At 45.5% G+C, this 18,973-nt stretch overlaps 1 protein-coding gene across 1 annotated transcript; it reads right to left on the bottom strand.

Moving 5' to 3' along the window:
• Window positions 1-16,795, bottom strand: LOC139410873 (U5 small nuclear ribonucleoprotein 200 kDa helicase). Its single transcript, XM_071156488.1, has 44 exons — window positions 16,411-16,795; window positions 15,877-16,040; window positions 15,594-15,765; window positions 15,230-15,422; window positions 14,959-15,113; window positions 14,710-14,862; window positions 14,514-14,613; window positions 14,256-14,392; window positions 14,004-14,084; window positions 13,652-13,825; window positions 13,394-13,531; window positions 13,080-13,235; window positions 12,778-12,948; window positions 12,410-12,603; window positions 12,153-12,276; window positions 11,843-11,992; window positions 11,237-11,347; window positions 11,010-11,141; window positions 10,674-10,862; window positions 10,296-10,493; window positions 9,993-10,145; window positions 8,277-8,357; window positions 8,065-8,148; window positions 7,871-7,977; window positions 6,679-6,797; window positions 6,403-6,557; window positions 6,086-6,275; window positions 5,782-5,955; window positions 5,441-5,601; window positions 5,090-5,317; window positions 4,768-4,959; window positions 4,426-4,604; window positions 4,139-4,290; window positions 3,926-4,034; window positions 3,687-3,795; window positions 3,393-3,582; window positions 3,092-3,256; window positions 2,808-2,929; window positions 2,488-2,631; window positions 2,140-2,316; window positions 1,858-2,018; window positions 1,552-1,633; window positions 1,353-1,445; window positions 1-1,188 (listed from the first exon to the last, which is right to left on the bottom strand). Exons 1-44 carry the CDS (start codon window positions 16,453-16,455, stop codon window positions 1,039-1,041), a joined length of 6,414 nt encoding a protein of 2,137 aa, XP_071012589.1. The 5' UTR covers window positions 16,456-16,795; the 3' UTR covers window positions 1-1,038.
• Window positions 16,796-18,973: the final 2,178 nt, after the last annotated feature.

Genomic DNA, 18,973 nt, shown 5'->3' with positions numbered 1-18,973 from the left:
GAGTCTGGATCATTTTTATTGGAAAAGCCATGACAGCACAAAGGTATTTCACCAGCAAACAAAACAGGCTTTTCACTCTTAATAGCAGACAGGGTTGGGAGTAACTGAATTTATTTGTACTAATCAGTTGTTGCCAGGGGGAAAAAATACATTGACTGTTCAATGACATTCAAATTAGTCTTGAAAGGCGCCAGCTTGTTCCACCTGAGCGAGTCAGAGGCCACTATGATTACACATGATGGATGGATCCTTTCTTCTGATTTAAGGGGAAAGTAATCAGTTTCACAATTGACAGATTATTTAGAAAGTACCCAACCATGATTGCAGAGTTGTGAAACCGCTACAGACAAATTGAGAATCTCTGATATACTATGACTTGTTTACTACAAATGTAAGCAGACTTCTCTAATTAGGTACTATATACACATCACTATCCTCGACTGGAGCACATTTAAACAAAAAGGTCTGACAATTACCTCAAGCACAATAGAATAGCAGCCCATAAACGTGACTCATCTACACTGAACAAAAATAACCGCAACATGTAAAGTGTTGGTCCCATGTTTCATGAGCTGAAATAAAAGATCCCAGTAATGTTCCATATGCACAAAAAGCTTCTCACACATTTTGTGCTTTGTTTACATCCCTGTTAGTGAACGTTTATCTTTTACCAAGATAATCCATCTACCTGACAGGCGTGGCATATTAAAGAGCATGATCATAATACATTGTGTGGGCAAGTGGTTTTCTGATGTAAACAGTGCCCCATGATGGAGTTATGGTATGAGCAGGCATAAGCTACGGGCAATGAACATTGGCAATTTGAATGCGCAATAATACCGCAACAAGATCCCGAGGGCAATTTTTTTGATGGTATCTGTATTGCCAGTCGTGAAATCCATAGAAATGTATTTATTTATTTCTTCATATGAACTAACTCAGTAAAATTGTTGCATTTATATTTTTGTTCAGTATAAAACAAACAACCTCTACTGATCCCAGCTTGAATTGAGAAATGACTTGTCATCTGATGCCTGATTAGTCTGAATCACTGTCTCCATCGCTGTCTGCCTCCTTCACATCCACGCTGAACTTATACTCCTGATCGCAGCCCATGTAGGCATCACTCATGAAGTACAGTGTGTAGTTGTGAACGCCCAGCACTGGTGCAACAAAGTCCAGCTTCACCTGCAATGGGAGAAAAGGGCACAGAGAGTGAGGCCAAGCATTGCTGACACAGAGGGTATTCACCTTTAAGATTACTTTCGGGCTTTCAGACGCTAAATCAATATGCAGATGCAGATGCTTGCATTTATTGGCTCTTTAAGGTCCAGTTAGGGTTATAAACAGACCTTGGCCTTCTGCTGCAGGGTCAGCCTCTTTATGGAGATCAGGCTATTGGACTTGGGGTCTCCAATCACCACCCACCAGCCCTCCTCACGTTTCTGAAACAACAACACAGTCAAAGGTTAAACATGGTCATTGTTGAGTTTGTGCTTTTTGAATGAATCACTAGAGGAGTTTTGACAAACTGGAGGTGATGATCCATACCTGGGGGAAGAGTGGGGCAATAACGGGCCCAGTCACCTCTTCTTCTCTCTCCAACTGGACCAAAACCAGCACTGGACCTCCACTGTAAACACAAAGATATGATCAGACACCTTCACTTACTCTGCTCCTCTCATTCTCAATGGTCTATAGATTCACTGAGCAGTCGCTAGTAAGTAGCAAAGACCTGATAATTAACAACCTCCGAAGCAAACAAACATTTTCCTGTGGTACTGATCTCTCTATATTCAGTCAACCTATTTCCCCACAATTATTCCTCTCTACATCTAACACCCCCATTTAAATCACCTCTTGATGTTCTCCTTCTCTGCCACCTCGTAGGACAGTTCAATGTTAGGGTAGCGGTTACAGAAGCGAGCCACGTCAGCTATCTGGGTGTCTGAGAGCTGCAGCAGCCCACTACGATCCTCATCCTCCATCTCCATGATGTCAAAGATACTCTCCACACCCTTGAGAAATACGAGAGATCAGCTTCAAGATCCACATCAAAGCAAGATGGCCATGTTCCCTTGTCTGGAAAATGGAAGTGTAACAAATTAATAGAGTAACAGGCAGTAGTAGATGTGTTACCTTGTCCATGCAGCGTTTGATGTGCTCAGAGGTGAAGTAGGGCAGCTGTTTGAGGTAGGAGTCCTTAGACCACATGGCCTGGGTGACCATCTGAGCTAGCTCCATAGCAGCCAGCGCAGGGCTCAGCCAGCCATTACTGGACAGCACATCTACACAGGCCTGGATCAGACGCACAGCCTGGACAGGACACACAACCACACACATAGATTTTAAAACTAGCACACTTCAAATCTGACCCTCTACTTTCTGAACTCTTCAACACTAGGTCATACTAGAGTCTTTCTGCTCTACAGAGTCCATTTACCACAGTGTAGACTGCACCAAAGCATCTATTCATTTCTCATTCACCTTGCTGAGGATCTCCTCTGTGTCTGACTGGAGCTCAGCGCTCAACTGCATCCTGGACAAGTGAGCCTGCAGCAGCAGGTTGGTCTTCACATGGGGGTCGTTGAACTTGGGGTTGTTCAGTTTGTGGGGCACCTTCTGGGCCAGCTGAAAACACAACATATACAACTTGATTAATGACAATTTCATAGAATGCTTCCAGATTAGTATTTGTGAGCAATGAATTCACACTTTCCATTACTTCCAGTTCTACATGACTATTTGGGTGGGGTAAGTCTGCAAAAGTGCATATTATGATTATTGATGTGAATTAGTGTGTTTACCTGTCTGAGCAGGTTGTCCTCATGGTGTCTGATGGGGATGTTCTTGTACTCAGCAGCATTGGAAATGATCTCAATCAATCCACGGATCTTGGTCTTGGCGTTCAGGGACATACTGAACAACTCTGATACAAACACAAAATATCAGTAACTCAAGTTATATACTGTATAATGTATGTATTCTATTTTAACACTTGCTTAGTCTATTTGGTGGTTCACAGCATAGGTGATGTGACTGATAAAGCCATATTTAGTGACAACGGGATGTTGGTTGTGGTAGTTCTCACCGATAGTGGTGTAGTTGATATAGTAGTAGGCAGCAATCATGCCCAAGTTAAGAGGTGCCACGTCCATCTCATCCTCGATGCTGATGCACTTGGACTGCTCCAGGTCATGCAGGGTGTTCTCCACCAGCTCTGACAGGTGGTCGGACAGATGACGGTGAGACATGCCTGGAAGGGAGAGATGGAGAGCAGCACATTAACATAAGACTCCTAGACAACAACACTACAGGTATGGAAAAACACTACATGTCTAGAATTTCAACAGTAGAGAGCAGTGCCAGTGCTGTAGGTGTGCCTGTCTCACCTTGCAGGTTGTAGTAGTTGGGGTTCTGGGTCATCCGGCGGTACAGGAAGGTCCAGGTCAGGTAGTCCACTGCGTCCTGTTTGTTCTCCACCGTCTTGGTGACGATCTCAGCGTTGAAGTGGTCGTGCATGCAGTGGTCCAGGTGAGATTCCACCGGCAGGGGCTCATACAGGAACTTCTTGAAGAAATCCTAGATTTGAGAAAAATAGATTAGGTTCTAAAATTACAGAATGATGGAGTGAAAGAAAAAGTGACAGTGAAAATGGAGAGAAAAAGAGGATATTGCTGACGTACCTTTTTGGAACCCTGGCACATGATGACACAGCGTCCCTCATCGTCCTGCAGGGGCCGATTGGCCTTGCCCACCATCTGGAGCACATCGTAGATAGGGTAGTCCACATAGCTGGGGACACAGAGGACATGGTCACTAACACACTTAACCTGAGGCAGGGGGGGTCTGAGTGACATAGACTAGGAAATGTAGTCATTACAACAACCAAAAATATATATAATAAATAAACAGTGTTACTTACGCATGTATTTTGCCATTGTAGTACTGGGTGTCCATGATAACAACCAGGTGAGCAGATATGTTTGTGCCCCAGCAGAGGGAGCGTGAGGCCACTACAACCTGGACTGCACCTGCAGACAGAGGACCAGACACAGTATGTCATTTAACAATCACCCGCTATACTTTCTCTAACTATGTACTATATCAGCAGGTCTAAGGGAGTGGCCAGTTGTACCCGAGTTGAAGAGCTGCTCCACAATCCTGCGTTCTGTAGTGGACAGGCCCTCGTGCAGGTAGCCCACCCCATTGGCCAGTGTCTCCTTTAGGGTGCCGTCTGTCACCTTCTCCAGGAAGGGAGCCAGGTCCTTCTCAGTGCAGTGCAGGAACCTACAGGGAGACAGGGACATCTGTTACTGCTCTGAGACCTCATGTTATAACATCTACCAACATTGTATACATAAAGAGATTAAACTCCTTGCATCACTCAGAAAGATTAAAGTGTGTAAAGGTTATGGGTCTGACCTCTGAGGGACCACATCAGCAGCACAGAAGGTGAGGATGTCAATGGCGGTGAGGCGGGTCTGTCGGCGGGACGGGACGAACACCACAGCCGGTTTAGAGGGGGAGTGCTTCATGATGGCGTGGTACACTGGCTTGGCCATGGACAGCAAGCGAGTCTGGGTGTGACTCACATTGAAGCCCTGAGAGGAGAGAGGCATTACAATTAAGGTAAATTGAGCAGATATGATATTATCCAGCCAGATAATAATATATTTTATGGAAAAACCTTATGGGGGTTTTATTTGGATAAGGGCAGGTTGATGATGTAACAGGTTGAGAGGACATTACAGTCATGGTACAGACCTGGATGTGCAGCTCCAGAGGGACAGGCCTGACGTTGGGGTGGAAGTTAAAGGTTGCGGTGGTGCTGCATCCCAGCCAGTGGGCCACATCTTTGGCGTTGGACAGGGAGGAGCTGAGGGCCACGATGCGGATGGGACGCTCAATCTGAGACGAGATGTACCTCATCCTGGAGCAGATCACCTCCAACACAGGCTTCAAGCAAGACGGTGAGTATGAATATCAATATATTTTACTTCACATGTCAAAAAAGCATTGTGTAGTTGCTATCAAAGCACTAGGCATGTGGATACATAGGTTTCATCAGTTTGGATCATGGCCTTACCCCGTTCTCTCCTCCAATGAGGTGAGTCTCGTCCACGATGAAGAGGCTGACGTTCTGGACGTTCTTCCTCTGCTTCCAGCGGCGCGACAGGATGTCCCATTTGTCCGGGGTGCTGACAATGATGTCACCCTTCCCCAGGAGCTTCAGGTCAGTGCTAGTCTCTCCTGTCAGCAACACCACCTTCTTATTCAGAGCATCCTGGAACTTCTGGTGCCAGTCAACAAACACCTGGACACACACGAGTGACGTTAAACGGGGTGGAAGGAATGGGTAATATAAGTGCGAAAAATCAGAAGTCAGACAAAAACATTATGTTAAAGTTGAAAACACTCCATCTTGATAGCCCTGTACCTGTTCAGCCAGGGCCTCCATGGGTGTGATGTAGACACAACGTCCCTCTGCGTTGTGCAGCAGCATCCTCAGGATGGCAAACTCAGCACAGATGGTCTTCCCACTGCCGGTGGGGGCTCCCACAAACACATTGTCATCACTGTTGTACACAGCGTTGAACACTGGACAAACACAGAGAATACCACATGTTATTTTACTCACAATGTTAGCGCCAAAGGTATAGAGGCATGGGCCTGATCGAAGTCATTGAATGGGCCACATTGGTCTTAGAGGTCAGATGGGTGCAGTGAGAAACTGTTAGCCCAAATGGTGACACTTCAGAGTCTCAGAGTGTGTCTTACCCTGTGTCTGGATGGGGTTGAAGAAGGGAAACTTGTTCTGGTAGAGGGTCTCGAAGGCGGCATTACGCAGGGCAGTCACAGGCAGGGGCTGCAAGTCCAGCAGCTCAGTAGGAGGGGGGTACTTCTCTGGCAGGATCAGGTGGCGGAAAGACACCGGCAGCTGGGTCTCACAGGCTGAGAGAGAAATATGTGCAGAGAGAGAGAAATACTTTCAATTGACATCCTCCAAAACTTTAGATTTGCTTACACAGTTTGAATCGACTAAGTTACTAATAAGAGCTAGCCAGAGGAGTGTCGCACTCACACAGCCAGCGGTCCGAGGCCACGCGGATGAAGTACTGTGGGGGCAGGGGCTCGAACACGGGCACGAAGAAGGTGACCAGGTGCTCGTCCTGGGCGTACTTGGCCTTAAGCAGGAAGTACTCGTGGTGTAGGATGACCTCACTGTCTACATCCTCCACCAGGATCCAGAAGGCCTCTGACGAGCCATGCACCTGTATGGGCCACAGAGAGGGTGTGTATGAATGTGTGGGTGTGTCACAGTAAGAAAAACCTAATTTAATCTGAGCCATGTAACAGCTTTCAACTAACAGCCTGAGGGTAGTATACAGATCCACTGACCTTGTCATCCCACTGGAAGTCTGGTGTGATGGTGAGCTCCACCTTCAGTGTGGAGCGGGTGATGGGCTGCAGGTGAACAGCAAGGTCCAGTTTGGGGAACTGGTGCACATACTTATGGATGGTCTTCCCCATCTTGGGCATGCGGATCAATTCACCTGAGGGACAGAAACACTTTCAATGACAACTTCAACAACCGGGGATGAATCAATGAGTATGTAGTGTTAGTGGGTCCAGATCGAGGTGGGGCATTTGGGGTGCAATGCAGAGCAGACTCACCAATCTCATTGTGGTTGAGGTCATAGAGGCGCTCGAAGGGGAAGTTCTTCTTTTCAATCTTCTTGATGACTTCCTCTGGGAGCTTCCTGAACTGACGCAGAGGAGACATGGACTGCCACCTGTGTAGGAGAGGGAAACATTCAGACAGAGAAGACCAGAAGAACATCACATTTCATTCTAGCCTCGTCATGTACACTGAACAAAAATATAAACACAACATGTAAAGTGTTGGTCCCATGTTAAAATAAAATATCCCCAAAATTATCCATCCAAAAAGGTTATTTCTCTCAAATTTCAAGCACAAATGTGTTTAAATTCCTGTTAGTGCGCATTTCTTCTTTGCCAAGATAATCAATCCACCTGACAGGTGTGGCATATCAAAAAGCTGATTAAACAGCTAGATCAGTACACAGATGCACCTTGTGCTGGGGACAATAAAAGGCCACTCTAAAATGTGCCGTTATGTCACAAATCAAATCAAATGTATTTATATAGCCCTTCGTACATCAGCTGATATCTCAAAGTGCTGTACAGAAACCCAGCCTAAAACCCCAAACAGCAAGCAATGCAGGTGTAGAAGCACCTGCACAACACAATGCCACAGATGTCTCAAGTTTTGAGGGGAAATGTAATTGGCATGCTGACTGCAGGAATGTCCACCAGAGCTGTTACCAGATAATTTAATGTTCATTTCTCTACCATAAGCCGCCTTCAATGTTGTTTTAGAGAATTTGGCAGTACGTCTAACCGGCCTCACAACCGCACACGTGTAACCACGCCAGCCCAGGACCTCCACATTCGGCTTCTTCACCTGTGGGATTGTCTGAGACTAGCCACCTAGACAGCTGATGAAACTGAGGAGTATTTGTGTCTGTAATAAAACCCTTCTGTGGAAAAAAAGTAATTCTGATTGGCTGGGCCTGGCTCCCCAGTGGGTGTGCCTGGCTTCCAAGTGGATGGGCCTATGCCCTCCCAGGTCCACCCATGGCTGCGCCCCTGCCCAGTCATAAGAAATCCATAGATTAGGGCCTAATTAATTCATTTAAATTGACTGATTTCCTTATATGTACTGTAACTCAGTAAAATCGTTGAAATTGTTGCGTTTATATTTTTGTCCACTATAATTCACTAGGACTGGTGACTAAGGTGTTCATCAGTGAAAACTAGGAATAAACAGCAATGGTTAATTTACATCCTCTTGTCAATCATCTTGCAAAGGTTCATGGTCTTGTCTGTGAGCTGGGCCCATCCCCTGCTCAGGACGATCTCAAAGATGGCTCGCATCAGTCTTCCAGCACTCTGAGGAAGGATATAGTTAACAGTCAGATACTGGTAACATACTGAAAACATCTCTCTAATCAAACAAACAAATGGACGTAGCCTTACCTGCGTCACATAGACCATGTCAGCCATCAGAGCAAAGCCCTCCAATTTGAGCTGAGAGATATAAGCCTGGAGCAGCACGTTGATCTGTAAAAAGAACACACACCTCAGAACTGGCTCATAGCAACAGGGCTCTAGCAATACATACTGCAGTGGTGTTCCATATAATTGATCAGTGTACAGTGTCAACATTGACACGTGTAGTAGTAGTATACCTTGGCGCTGGGCTCTTCAATGCTCTCCTTCACTGGAATGGGAACTCTCTCCAGCAGCTTTTGCAGTTCCAGCTTCTCTTCCTGAAATAAGAGCATTCATGTATCTGTAGCATTTTACTGTACAGTTTCTGGTGTAGACCTCAGTAACATTTCTGGCCTTCTGTTCTGCGTGCTACCTGTCCCAGACCTGCTGTTTTCAACTCTCTAGAGACAGCAGGAGCGGTAGAGATACTCCTAATGGTCGGCTATGAAAAACCAACTGACATTTACTCCTGAGTTATTGACTTGCTGCACCCTCGACAACTACTGTGATTATTATTATTTATGAACATCTTGCCCATGTTCTGTTATAATCTCCACCCGGCACAGCCAGAAGAGGACTGGCCACCCCTCACAGCCTGGTTCCTCTCTAGGTTTTGGCCTTTCTAAGGAGTTTTTCCTAGCCACCGCGCTTCTACACCTTCCTTTTTTAAAATTTTATTTTACCTTTATTTAACTAGGCAGGTCAGTTAAGAACAAATTCTTATTTTCAATGACGGCCTAGGAACAGTGGGTTAACTGCCTGTTCAGGGGCAGAACGACAGATTTGTACCTTATCAGCTCGGGGATTCGAACTTGCAACCTTACTAGTCCAATGCTCTAACCACTAGGCTACCCTGCCGCCCCATTGCTTGCTGTTTGGGGTTTTAGGCTGGGTTTCTGTACTGCACTTTGAGATATCAGCTGATGTAAGAAGGGCTTTATAAATACATTTGATTTGGTAATTAAATATAGTATTCCAGAGTAGGAATGGGCATTTTAAATGATTTCACCTTTTTTTCCTGGCTATTCAGATAGTCGAAATACATGTTTTAATTTAAAAAATCTAAGACTTTTCAAACTTCAATGGAGACAGCCGGTGTGCTGCCCCCTGCTTGTTTCAGCAGAAGGGTGTGTGTGGGAGAGAAAGAAAGTAGCCAAACTTGTTGCTGCCATAGGTTATCTATCTTACCATCTGGTAGTGCCTGTCTTGGCTGCATCGAATCGTTGTAAAGAAGCTAGCTAGCTACAGGCCAGTTAAATACTCTAGCTAACTACCTGGCTAACTTAAATGGCTACTGTAGCTAGCTTCTTTACAACGATTCAATGCAGCCAGACAGGCACTATCAGATGGTATGATAGAAAAACGTGTTGCTGCCGTTATCTATCTAGCTAACTTAGCACAGCTAACTAATTGAGTATTTTTTGCATGTGCTTCCTGTCCTTGTCTACAACAACTCCATTCATATGAAACAGCCTACCTCTTGGTTGATTGTTTTAGCCTACTCCTTCTCATTTAGCCAACTTAATTCTGTAATTGTAATTCCATTTTGTATTGATTAGATCTCCCTCTTCACTTGCTACACATGGAGCCTCTGACTGCAGCAGCGATTTGATTGACCGACAATAACAACAAGCTTCACGTGTGAAACCAGTGTAGGCTGCTGGTGAATCCTTTTTGTGGCGCAATCATACAAACTGTCATTAAACAAAAAAATATGTAATGGTTTATCCTTTTAGGCTATGTAACAATGTCACATAGATAATCGTATTTCATTTTAGTCAAAGCCTTTTCATTGTTAAATTAGGCCGATATTTATTCTCTCAAAAGTTAATACTCTCCCAAGTCAGCGAATAGTAATGTCCATTTGGATATTTGAATAACCGTGCCCATCCCTATTCTAGAGTGCTGCATACCTCTCTGACAGTGATGTTCCTGAACTCAGAGGAGAGGGAGAAGACACGGAAAAGCTCGATCTCACTGAGGGTGGGCTTCAGCAGCTGGTTGTACGTCTGGATGGAGTCATGGGTGATGTAGAAGTGGCTGGCGATGCGACCCAGATCCGTCACCTTCAGGGAAGGACGAGAAAAGTAATCTATTATGAATATCAATAGCATAATCTTTGTTTTCACCATCTTAGAATCTTGAAGAGGCCTCAATAGGTCAGTGTCATTGCATTGATCCCACTGGACAGAGTGCATGTGTAGAGCAGTGTGTACCTGGAAAGCGCCGGTCCGCTTGTCGTACTTGACCAGGCTGTTCTTGTCCAGCACATTGGCTGCAGTGTGGACCAGGTCCATCCTGCGGCGCTCCAGCAGGGGGTCCGAGCTGCGGTCGTCATGGGAGACTCCGTACAGGGTGGGGTTACGGAGCATGCGCACGTACAGGTAGGTGTAGCCCAGCCAGTTCACTGCGTCCTGATGAGGAGACAACAAGGGAGGAGTGAGACCACTACAGCAGCAAGGGTTTGAATGTTAGCACTAATGGTTCTAGTTGACCAGTCTCCCCACAAGTAGTTTCAGTAGCAAACCACAGCATGTCTGTATTGTTATTAGTGGTGAGTTGTGTGAGGTGTTGTAAATCCAGTTAACGCTCACCTTAGCATTCTGCACGTTGCCCAGCACTATCTCAGCGTTGAGCATGTCTGGCAGCTTGGACACCATCTGGCTCTCGATGGGCAGCTGCTGGTTGAGCAGAGATAGGTAGTACTGCAGCTCCCCATGGGATGTGATCAGAATGCCCTCTCCCTTGGTGTCGTACTGAGGACGCCCAGCTCGACCAAGCATCTGAACACAGCACAGAACACAGGTGTCATTCAAACTCACAAAGCTAACAGAGTTTGAGCATTATTTAGCTCACAAAATACTCTGCTACAGTGAAGTCTAGCCCTGTGAATGTACCTCACTAGTCTAATCCAGCCAGTGCAGACTAACCTGTAGAATGTCTAGGGCTCCCAGCTCTGTCCATCTGCCTTTTTCTGGGCTGTACACCTGGGTGCCTTTGATGATGACAGTATGTGCAGGCAGATTCACACCCCAGGCCAATGTGGCTGTGGACACCAGCACCTGAAACAGACAGAGCCCTTTCAGTGAGACGGGTCCGGTGACATTGTAACAATAGCTCTGACTGTATTAAAGGAAAGAGGTTAGTAGAGACTAACCTGGATGTGGCGATCAGCAAAGAGATCTTCCACCAACGTACGGTCCACTCTGGTCATACCAGCATGATGGATGGCGAAACCGTAGGGCAGCAAGTCCTTCAGCTCAAGGTTCTGGGGGATGAAAAAAATGTATGTAATGTTCCTTTTTTTTTTAAAGGTGCAATATGCAGAAATCGCTTTGCCATTTCCTGGTTGCTAAAATTATAATAGTTCAATTAATTTCAGTTTGTGACAAATCTAAACCGCTGTGAAATATATTTTCAATAATCAAAAATATTGTATGTTCAGCTGTTTAAAGCTGGTGTTCAAAACCAAAAGTAAAAGATGTAAAAACTAAACTTACCGGGAAGCATAGAAATAGCGCACATAAACCAGATCTACCGCTGCTTAGACTTGCTTTCAATGAGAATGACAGATCTATAACTCACAATTCTATGTGAATTTGGTCACCCAAAAAGTTACATATTGCAGCTTAAATAATCCGATTATTGTAAGATTTGTTTTTTTACTCACAGATTTGGGGATAGATGTGTGTAGAATTCTGCACATGGAGAGATTCTACAGGCTTTGTTAGCTAAAATTAATCCCCAGGTCAGATGAACTCACCTTGCACTGCTCTGCCTCAGTCCTGAGGACCTCAGTTGAGGCTGACCCCTCCCTCAGGAACAGCCCCAGGGTGTCTTTCTCCAGACACATGTCCCTGATAGCCCGGGCCGTCTTCCCCGTCTCCTTCCTGGAGTGGACAAACACCAGCACCTGACAAACACAAGTTAGCACAGGAATACCAGATTGTGTGGAACGTTCTGTCTGTTGATATTTCTCATCTGATAGACATTAGGATTTTCCAGATCTCATGTTTCTCATGTTTTGCAGAGTCAGATGATGGTTGAAGAACACTAGGCTGAGCAGGCCTCACCTGGTTCTTCCCAGCATGCTCCATGATCTTCTCATAGACAATTTCGTTCATGATCTGGAAGCGCTTGATAGCCTTCTTCTCAGTGATGCCCACATATGTCTGTTCCAGGGGCACTGGACGGAAACTGGAAGACAGAAAAGACTATCAGTCAAATTTGTGCTTCCAATCCAACCTCTCACAAAACCTGTTCATCTATAGTAGGACGATAAGTGAGAGTGTGTGGAGAGATTGACCCTCCTTCCTGAGCCCTGGCTGACCTGTTGTCAAAGTAGAAGAGTCCCTTGGCGGGGTCTACCCGCAGGCAGGTGGCCACGTCCTCGTAGTTGGGCAGGGTGGCACTGAGACCCAGAAGACGCACGTCCTCCTGGGTCAGCTCCACGTTGCGGATGGTCCTGGCCACCAGAGACTCCAGGACTGGCCCACGGTCATCATGCAGCAGATGGATCTCATCCTGACCACCAGACACACTCAGTTACAGCTCTTACACCCAATGAGTTTATAACTACAGTTTTAAAAAATCCTGTCAAATAACATAAATGCTTGGGAAATAGTAATGGGATGTTTGATTAAAGGGTCTTGCATAAAGTCCATAACCATTTAAGTTTGAGAGAGTGTCTGTACTTACAATGATGATGAGGCGCACTAGCTGGGTGTAGGTGCGCTCGCCTCCTTTACGTGTGATGATGTCCCATTTCTCTGGGGTGCAGACGATGACCTGGGTGGCATTGATCTCCTCTTTACACAGCTGGTGGTCTCCTGTCAGCTCAGACACTGTGATGCCATAACTGGCCAGACGCTGAGAGGAAGGGAGACATGCAAAACACAATCACAGAATTCCTTATTATACAAACATAGCTCTCCTGGCAATTCAAGTGCATGACAGCACATAACACTGAGTTCTGACCCCATAAAAATAACAAGTCTCACCTTACTAAAGCTTCCCACCATCTCCTGTACCAGCGAGCGCATAGGAGCCACATAGATGATCTTGAAGTCATCCAAGTTGATGGTTCCGTCCAGGTTGATGTGCTTGCCGATCTCTCTTAGCATAGCCATGAGGGCCACGTTGGTCTTACCTGCTCCCTGGAGGCCCCCAGTGGAATAGACAGAGGAAGAAAATACATTGGGATAAGTTATAAAACAAAACAGAGTTCAACAACGGCACTGTTGAACATATGCTACATGACAGAGTGCTGAGCAGAGAGCAGTGTATTATAGTTGACCGTGGTTTATTTACTGACCGTAGGAGCACACACCAGCAGGTTCTCATCGGTCTCCATAGCAGTCTTGAACAGCTTGCTCTGAATGCGGTTCAGGGTTTTGAACCCTTCGAAACCTGCCTGGGCATACTTGGGCAGCTTCTCAATGGTCACCAGCACCTATTAATACAGATGATCAATTGAGACTTGGGGGAAGGTTCTTGAAAATAAGACCATTCACTTGCTAGAAGCGTCAGTACTGACTACATCAAAAAGATACATAGGCGCACACACACACACCTCATCGTCAGCGAAGGGCTTGGGTTTGAGTGCAGGGACGTGCACCTCCTCGTAGCCTTTGCGCTGCTTGCGAAAGGAGCCATCGGGCAGCTGGCACCTCTTGTTGGCCATGAAGTGGCTTCCCTGGGTGAAGGCCAGGTCCTCCAGGTCCAGCAACTGTTTAGGGGTCATGGACTGAGAGGGGGGAATAAATGGTTGAAGTTAGGATTTATTTAGCATCAATGTATTCATATTGAATGTATATCATTGCTACATGTGTGTACTGTTTATAGTTTATGTTAAAATCGTCTGTGGATTACAGTGGCTATAGACAGGCTACAGTCATGTGTGCATTATTCATGGTCCTCCTCACCTCTCCATGGTCGATGTCCATAGATTCCAAGTCATTGTCCACACGAGACTTCCTTACTCTCTCCCTGCGAGATCGCTCTTCCTGAAGACATGAACACCAGCCGTTGTTTGAGACCAAGGGAACCAACATTAAATGCTTAGGTGATCATTTATCCTTCTATGTATTTCAGTCTGTTCCAATACATCTACAGTACACAGCGTAGAAACAATGATTTATCCAGTGATTAATACAACAATTAAGATGGTTTCTTACCCTAATAATATCCTCCTTCTCAGTCTCCTGCAGCTGATAAAGAACTTTGGACAAGTCTGGATCTGTCTCCATCTTTCCTATGATCTTCTCCTTCTCTGCTTCGCTCTGAGCACTTGCCAACATGGTACAGTACTGGACTGTGAGGGAGCAGAGAAATGTATTATGAGTGACCTCTCAATTTTGGCAATGCATGCTGTTATAGTCCCCATCTAAATGTTAACTTAATGTACATTAGTTGTGGAAATGATAGGTACTCACTCATGCGACGATGCTGACGAAGGATTTTGATGAAGTCAAAGGTGTTGAATCCCAACAGTAAGACCAGCTGGTTCTCACATTCTCGGTCATCACTGGCCGTCTGTGGAATACAGAGACAGGAAGTCAGTCAGAGACCAAGGCAACCACATAGACAAAGGCAGATATACTGAAACAAATAAGACACACAAACACATACCTTGAGGATCTCCAGAACCTCATCTGCTTTCTTCTGAGAGATTATGGCATCGTCATAGAAACGGCTGAGCTGACGTTGGAGCCAGAAGGCATCGATGTCACGAGGGTGCAGCTCCTTCTTCTTGGCTGTCATCACATCACCTGTCACACCAAGCTACAGGATACATGTTTAATTAGTGCAAAGGTTAAAAGAGACATTGTAGTTTAGTATAAACACAGACGTGTGTGTTATGTGAATGAGGGGTCTTACGTTGGCTGTCAGAGTGCAGCCCAAGTCTGCTTCCTCTCCTTCACTCTCTTCATCTGAGCCATCATCTCGCACCTCCCCAAACTGGTCCTCATCACCCTCCTCCTCATCAGATTCAAACTGGACATTCACTCCGTATGTTTCGTCAATGTTGTCATCTGTATGTTGAAACATTGGTTCATTTTAGTGCATAATAGTAGCCAGAAATGAATGCATGATCCAGTTGAGTGAATATAATGTAAACATTCCTTCATCATTGTGTTTGTTTCCTTACCCATGTTCTGGAGCTCTTTGTCACCACCGTAGTCACTGATCTTCTTGCCCAGGTTGACCAACACGTGGTAGCGTGTGTCATCTGCAGGCCCTAGTAACTGCTCCACTTCACGCCGTCTCTCCTTGTCCCTCATCTTGTCATTCTTCAGCACAGCCAGCACCTCGTCAGCCGCTCCACACAGGATATCTCTCGGCTGCAGAGATACAGAAATACAGCACAGGCATATTCAAGTCATTGATTTGATTAGAACATTGTTCATTCCACCATTATATATGGCCTGCATAGTGTTCTTCATTCTTTTCAAACCAATGACCCCTTGAGACACACATAATTGCACAAGAGTCTTAACAGCTGTTTCTCTGACCTGATCTCCAAGCGCAGCCTGGATGAAACTGAGAAGGACCTCATAGGTCTCCCTGGTTTCCTTGGTCTTAGGCTTGTACACGATGCCCACCATCTCATCAATGCCCTCTGACAGGAGGGTGAAGCCCTTCATCTTGTTCATGTCGTGCCTGTCCTCATCTCTCTTCCTCCTTCTGCACAGTTCAAAAGACAAAGGTGGAGGGAATAGTCATACATGGGTTAGTCAGTCAAGAAGTGTTTCAGACATGCACCAGAAAAATACTTGAAGACGCACTTGTACTTACTTTGCCCGTCTCTCCTCCAGCATTGAAGGTTTGGTCCTCTGGGACTTGTCACCCATCTTGGTTCCCACCAACTTCCCCACCAGGGACAGCACCTCTCCTGTGGGCTCATCACGCCTTGTGCGGTCAATGAGCGAACGGTCTGCTTGCAAGACCAAGTTGGAGTTCTAGTATTGGACAATAGACAAAGTTAAGAGGAAGGGTAAAGCAATGTAAACTTGCCTTCACCATGCTGGCTAGTTATACACTTACTGAAGCACAAAAACAACACTTATTGAGAAATTCGTTTGCCAACATTGGACAAACTGGCTAGCTAACAGACTAACGTTAGCTGGCGAACTTCTCGCTAACTACCTAGTTAGTAACCAGTAGAAATTACAATACTTTGTCCAGACACATTAGCATACCGGTAACACGTTAGATAACTACCAAACTACTGCAAACTACTTAGGCGCAAGAAAACAATACAGCATGAGTGAAAACATCTCCAAGTGACGTTAGTTAGCTAAAGTTAGCTTAGTTCAATTTCATACTTACCGCTTTGTACTCGTACTGCAAGCTACGTGCAGTAACATCCGCCATGATTGCTTGAATGAAAGTTTAAGCACTGTTGTGGTTCAACAGTTACAATTTACAGTGTCACTAGAAGAACGATGACTAGTTAATGTTAGCTAGCTGAACATTAGCTAGCGAGTTTCTAGAGCAGCTAGCTAAGATGGAGATGCTATACTAAGATTGGCTAACGTTAGCTCCACAGCCAATGTTGATGTGCTTGGATCAAGAAATAGAGGTAAGCGAAAATCCTTTCTATCAATATATACACTTAGCGATATGTGATGTACTTGTTGTTAGTAAAAGCGTTAGCCATACGTTTCTGCGAACACGCTCGCTCCAACAACAAGCGGCGCTTCAGTTCCTACTTCCGCTTCCGTCCGTGTCGTAGGTCAAATTCGAGATTATATTTTTTTGTACAGTTACCTCTATCAATTCGACGAAGCAGTACCGCTCTGGCCAATTTAATTAAATATAGGGTTTTCTAGAATCTAAACTAATAGTGAGAGTATAGCATCCCCATCCATATGTTAGTGCTGGGTCAGGTGTCCCTGGTTCAAAACCCCCACTCAGACTGTTCCTCATCAACCACCACTGACTGTATTGTTAGCCTGGCTTGGTTTTGGTGACAATTATATAATGACAAGAGGTCATATAGGTTTGTGAATACTGCCCAACAAAGGCATAGCTAATAATTGGGCTGCTGTGCCATTCTTTAAAAAAACATAGTTAGGAAATTGCCTACAGTTGCTCCATTCCCTTTGTGTTTGTACATACTGCAATATACTGTAGCTGTAGTGTATAGCCTGATCGCTAATCTCTATTGCATTGCCTAGTAATCTGTGTGGCACTTTGGTGATTAAAAAAACTACAATTACAATGTTGGATAGTATTTTAATATGTAGGTTACTGTGTATCATCTCCTGGATCTTTTCCCTTCCTAAATACTTCCTGTACTGCGATTACCTCAGGCCCACCCAGTCTCAAATTATCTGCACACACACACTAGGCTACGTATACAGTAGATGTAAAATACTGTACTATCTACTGGTATCCACCATTTCATTATTATCTTATAATTTCTTATCACCCAGGTGCCGCACATAAACACATTATGTTCCTATGATTGATTATGTTAATGAAAGACTACAATAATCAAGATTTCATGAGGATTACAATGTCTCTTTATTGTATGTGCCTATGTAAACCATGACAGAGGGTATTCATCTATTATTTCTTCAAACTACATATCAAGTTACAAGTTACATATCAAGTCCTTGCCCGTCCAACATTTCCTCATCTCCCACCCCTTCTAATGTGACTATCCCGATGCTTCTCCTTCTTTTTCCCCTGCCCCGGTACAAAGTGTCTCCCTGTAGGCAGTCACTGAGTCCGGGTCCTTTCTGGGGAGGTTCCCATTGCTTGCAAGGCAGCCACGGTTCATCCTGTATTTAAAGGTGGAGCTCAAGCTGATCCTACTGTAACTGTTCTAGGCATATTTCTATTTTGCCCTGCTTATCAAAAGTGTTGGAAAAACTTGTCAATATTCAACTGACTGGCTTTCTTGATGTCTATAGTATTCTCTCAGGTATGCAATCCGCTCAGGTTATGGATGTGTCATTGCAACCTTGAAGGTCCTCAATCAGGGCAAGGTGTCTGGTAACATGACCGAATACAAACAGTGCAGCTATTCCCTCCGCAAGGCTATCAAACAAGCTAAGCGCCAGTACAGAGACAAAGTAGAATCTCAATTCAACGGCTCAGACACAAGAGGCATGTGGCAGGGTCTACAGTCAATCACGGACTACAGGAAGAAACCCAGCCCAGTCACGGACCAGGATGTCTTGCTCCCAGGCAGACTAAATAACTTTTTTGCCCGCTTTGAGGACAATACAGTGCCACTGACACGGCCTGCAACAAAAACATGCGGTCTCTCCTTCACTGCAGCCGAGGTGAGTAAGACATTTAAACGTGTTAACCCTCGCAAGGCTGCAGGCCCAGATGGCATCCCCAGCCGCGCCCTCAGAGCATGCGCAGACCAGCTGGCCGGTGTGTTTACGGACATATTCAATCAATCCCTATACCAGTCTGCTGTTCCCACATGCTTCAAGAGGGCCACCATTGTTCCTGTTCCCAAGAAAGCTAAGGTAACTGAGCTAAATGACTACCGCCCCGTAGCACTCACATCCGTCATCATGAAGTGCTTTGAGAGACTAGTCAAGGACCATATCACCTCCACCCTACCTGACACCCTAGACCCACTCCAATTTGCTTACCGCCCAAATAGGTCCACAGACGATGCAATCTCAACCACACTGCACACTGCCCTAACCCATCTGGACAAGAGGAATACCTATGTGAGAATGCTGTTCATCGACTACAGCTCGGCATTCAACACCATAGTACCCTCCAAGCTCGTCATCAAGCTCGAGACCCTGGGTCTCGACCCCGCCCTGTGCAACTGGGTACTGGACTTCCTGACGGGCCGCCCCCAGGTGGTGAGGGTAGGCAACAACATCTCCTCCCCGCTGATCCTCAACACTGGGGC

This window comes from Oncorhynchus clarkii, chromosome 6 (assembly GCF_045791955.1).
Source record: "Oncorhynchus clarkii lewisi isolate Uvic-CL-2024 chromosome 6, UVic_Ocla_1.0, whole genome shotgun sequence".
Lineage (NCBI taxonomy): Eukaryota > Metazoa > Chordata > Actinopteri > Salmoniformes > Salmonidae > Oncorhynchus > Oncorhynchus clarkii.
This window is presented reverse-complemented; position numbering and strand designations above follow the sequence as displayed.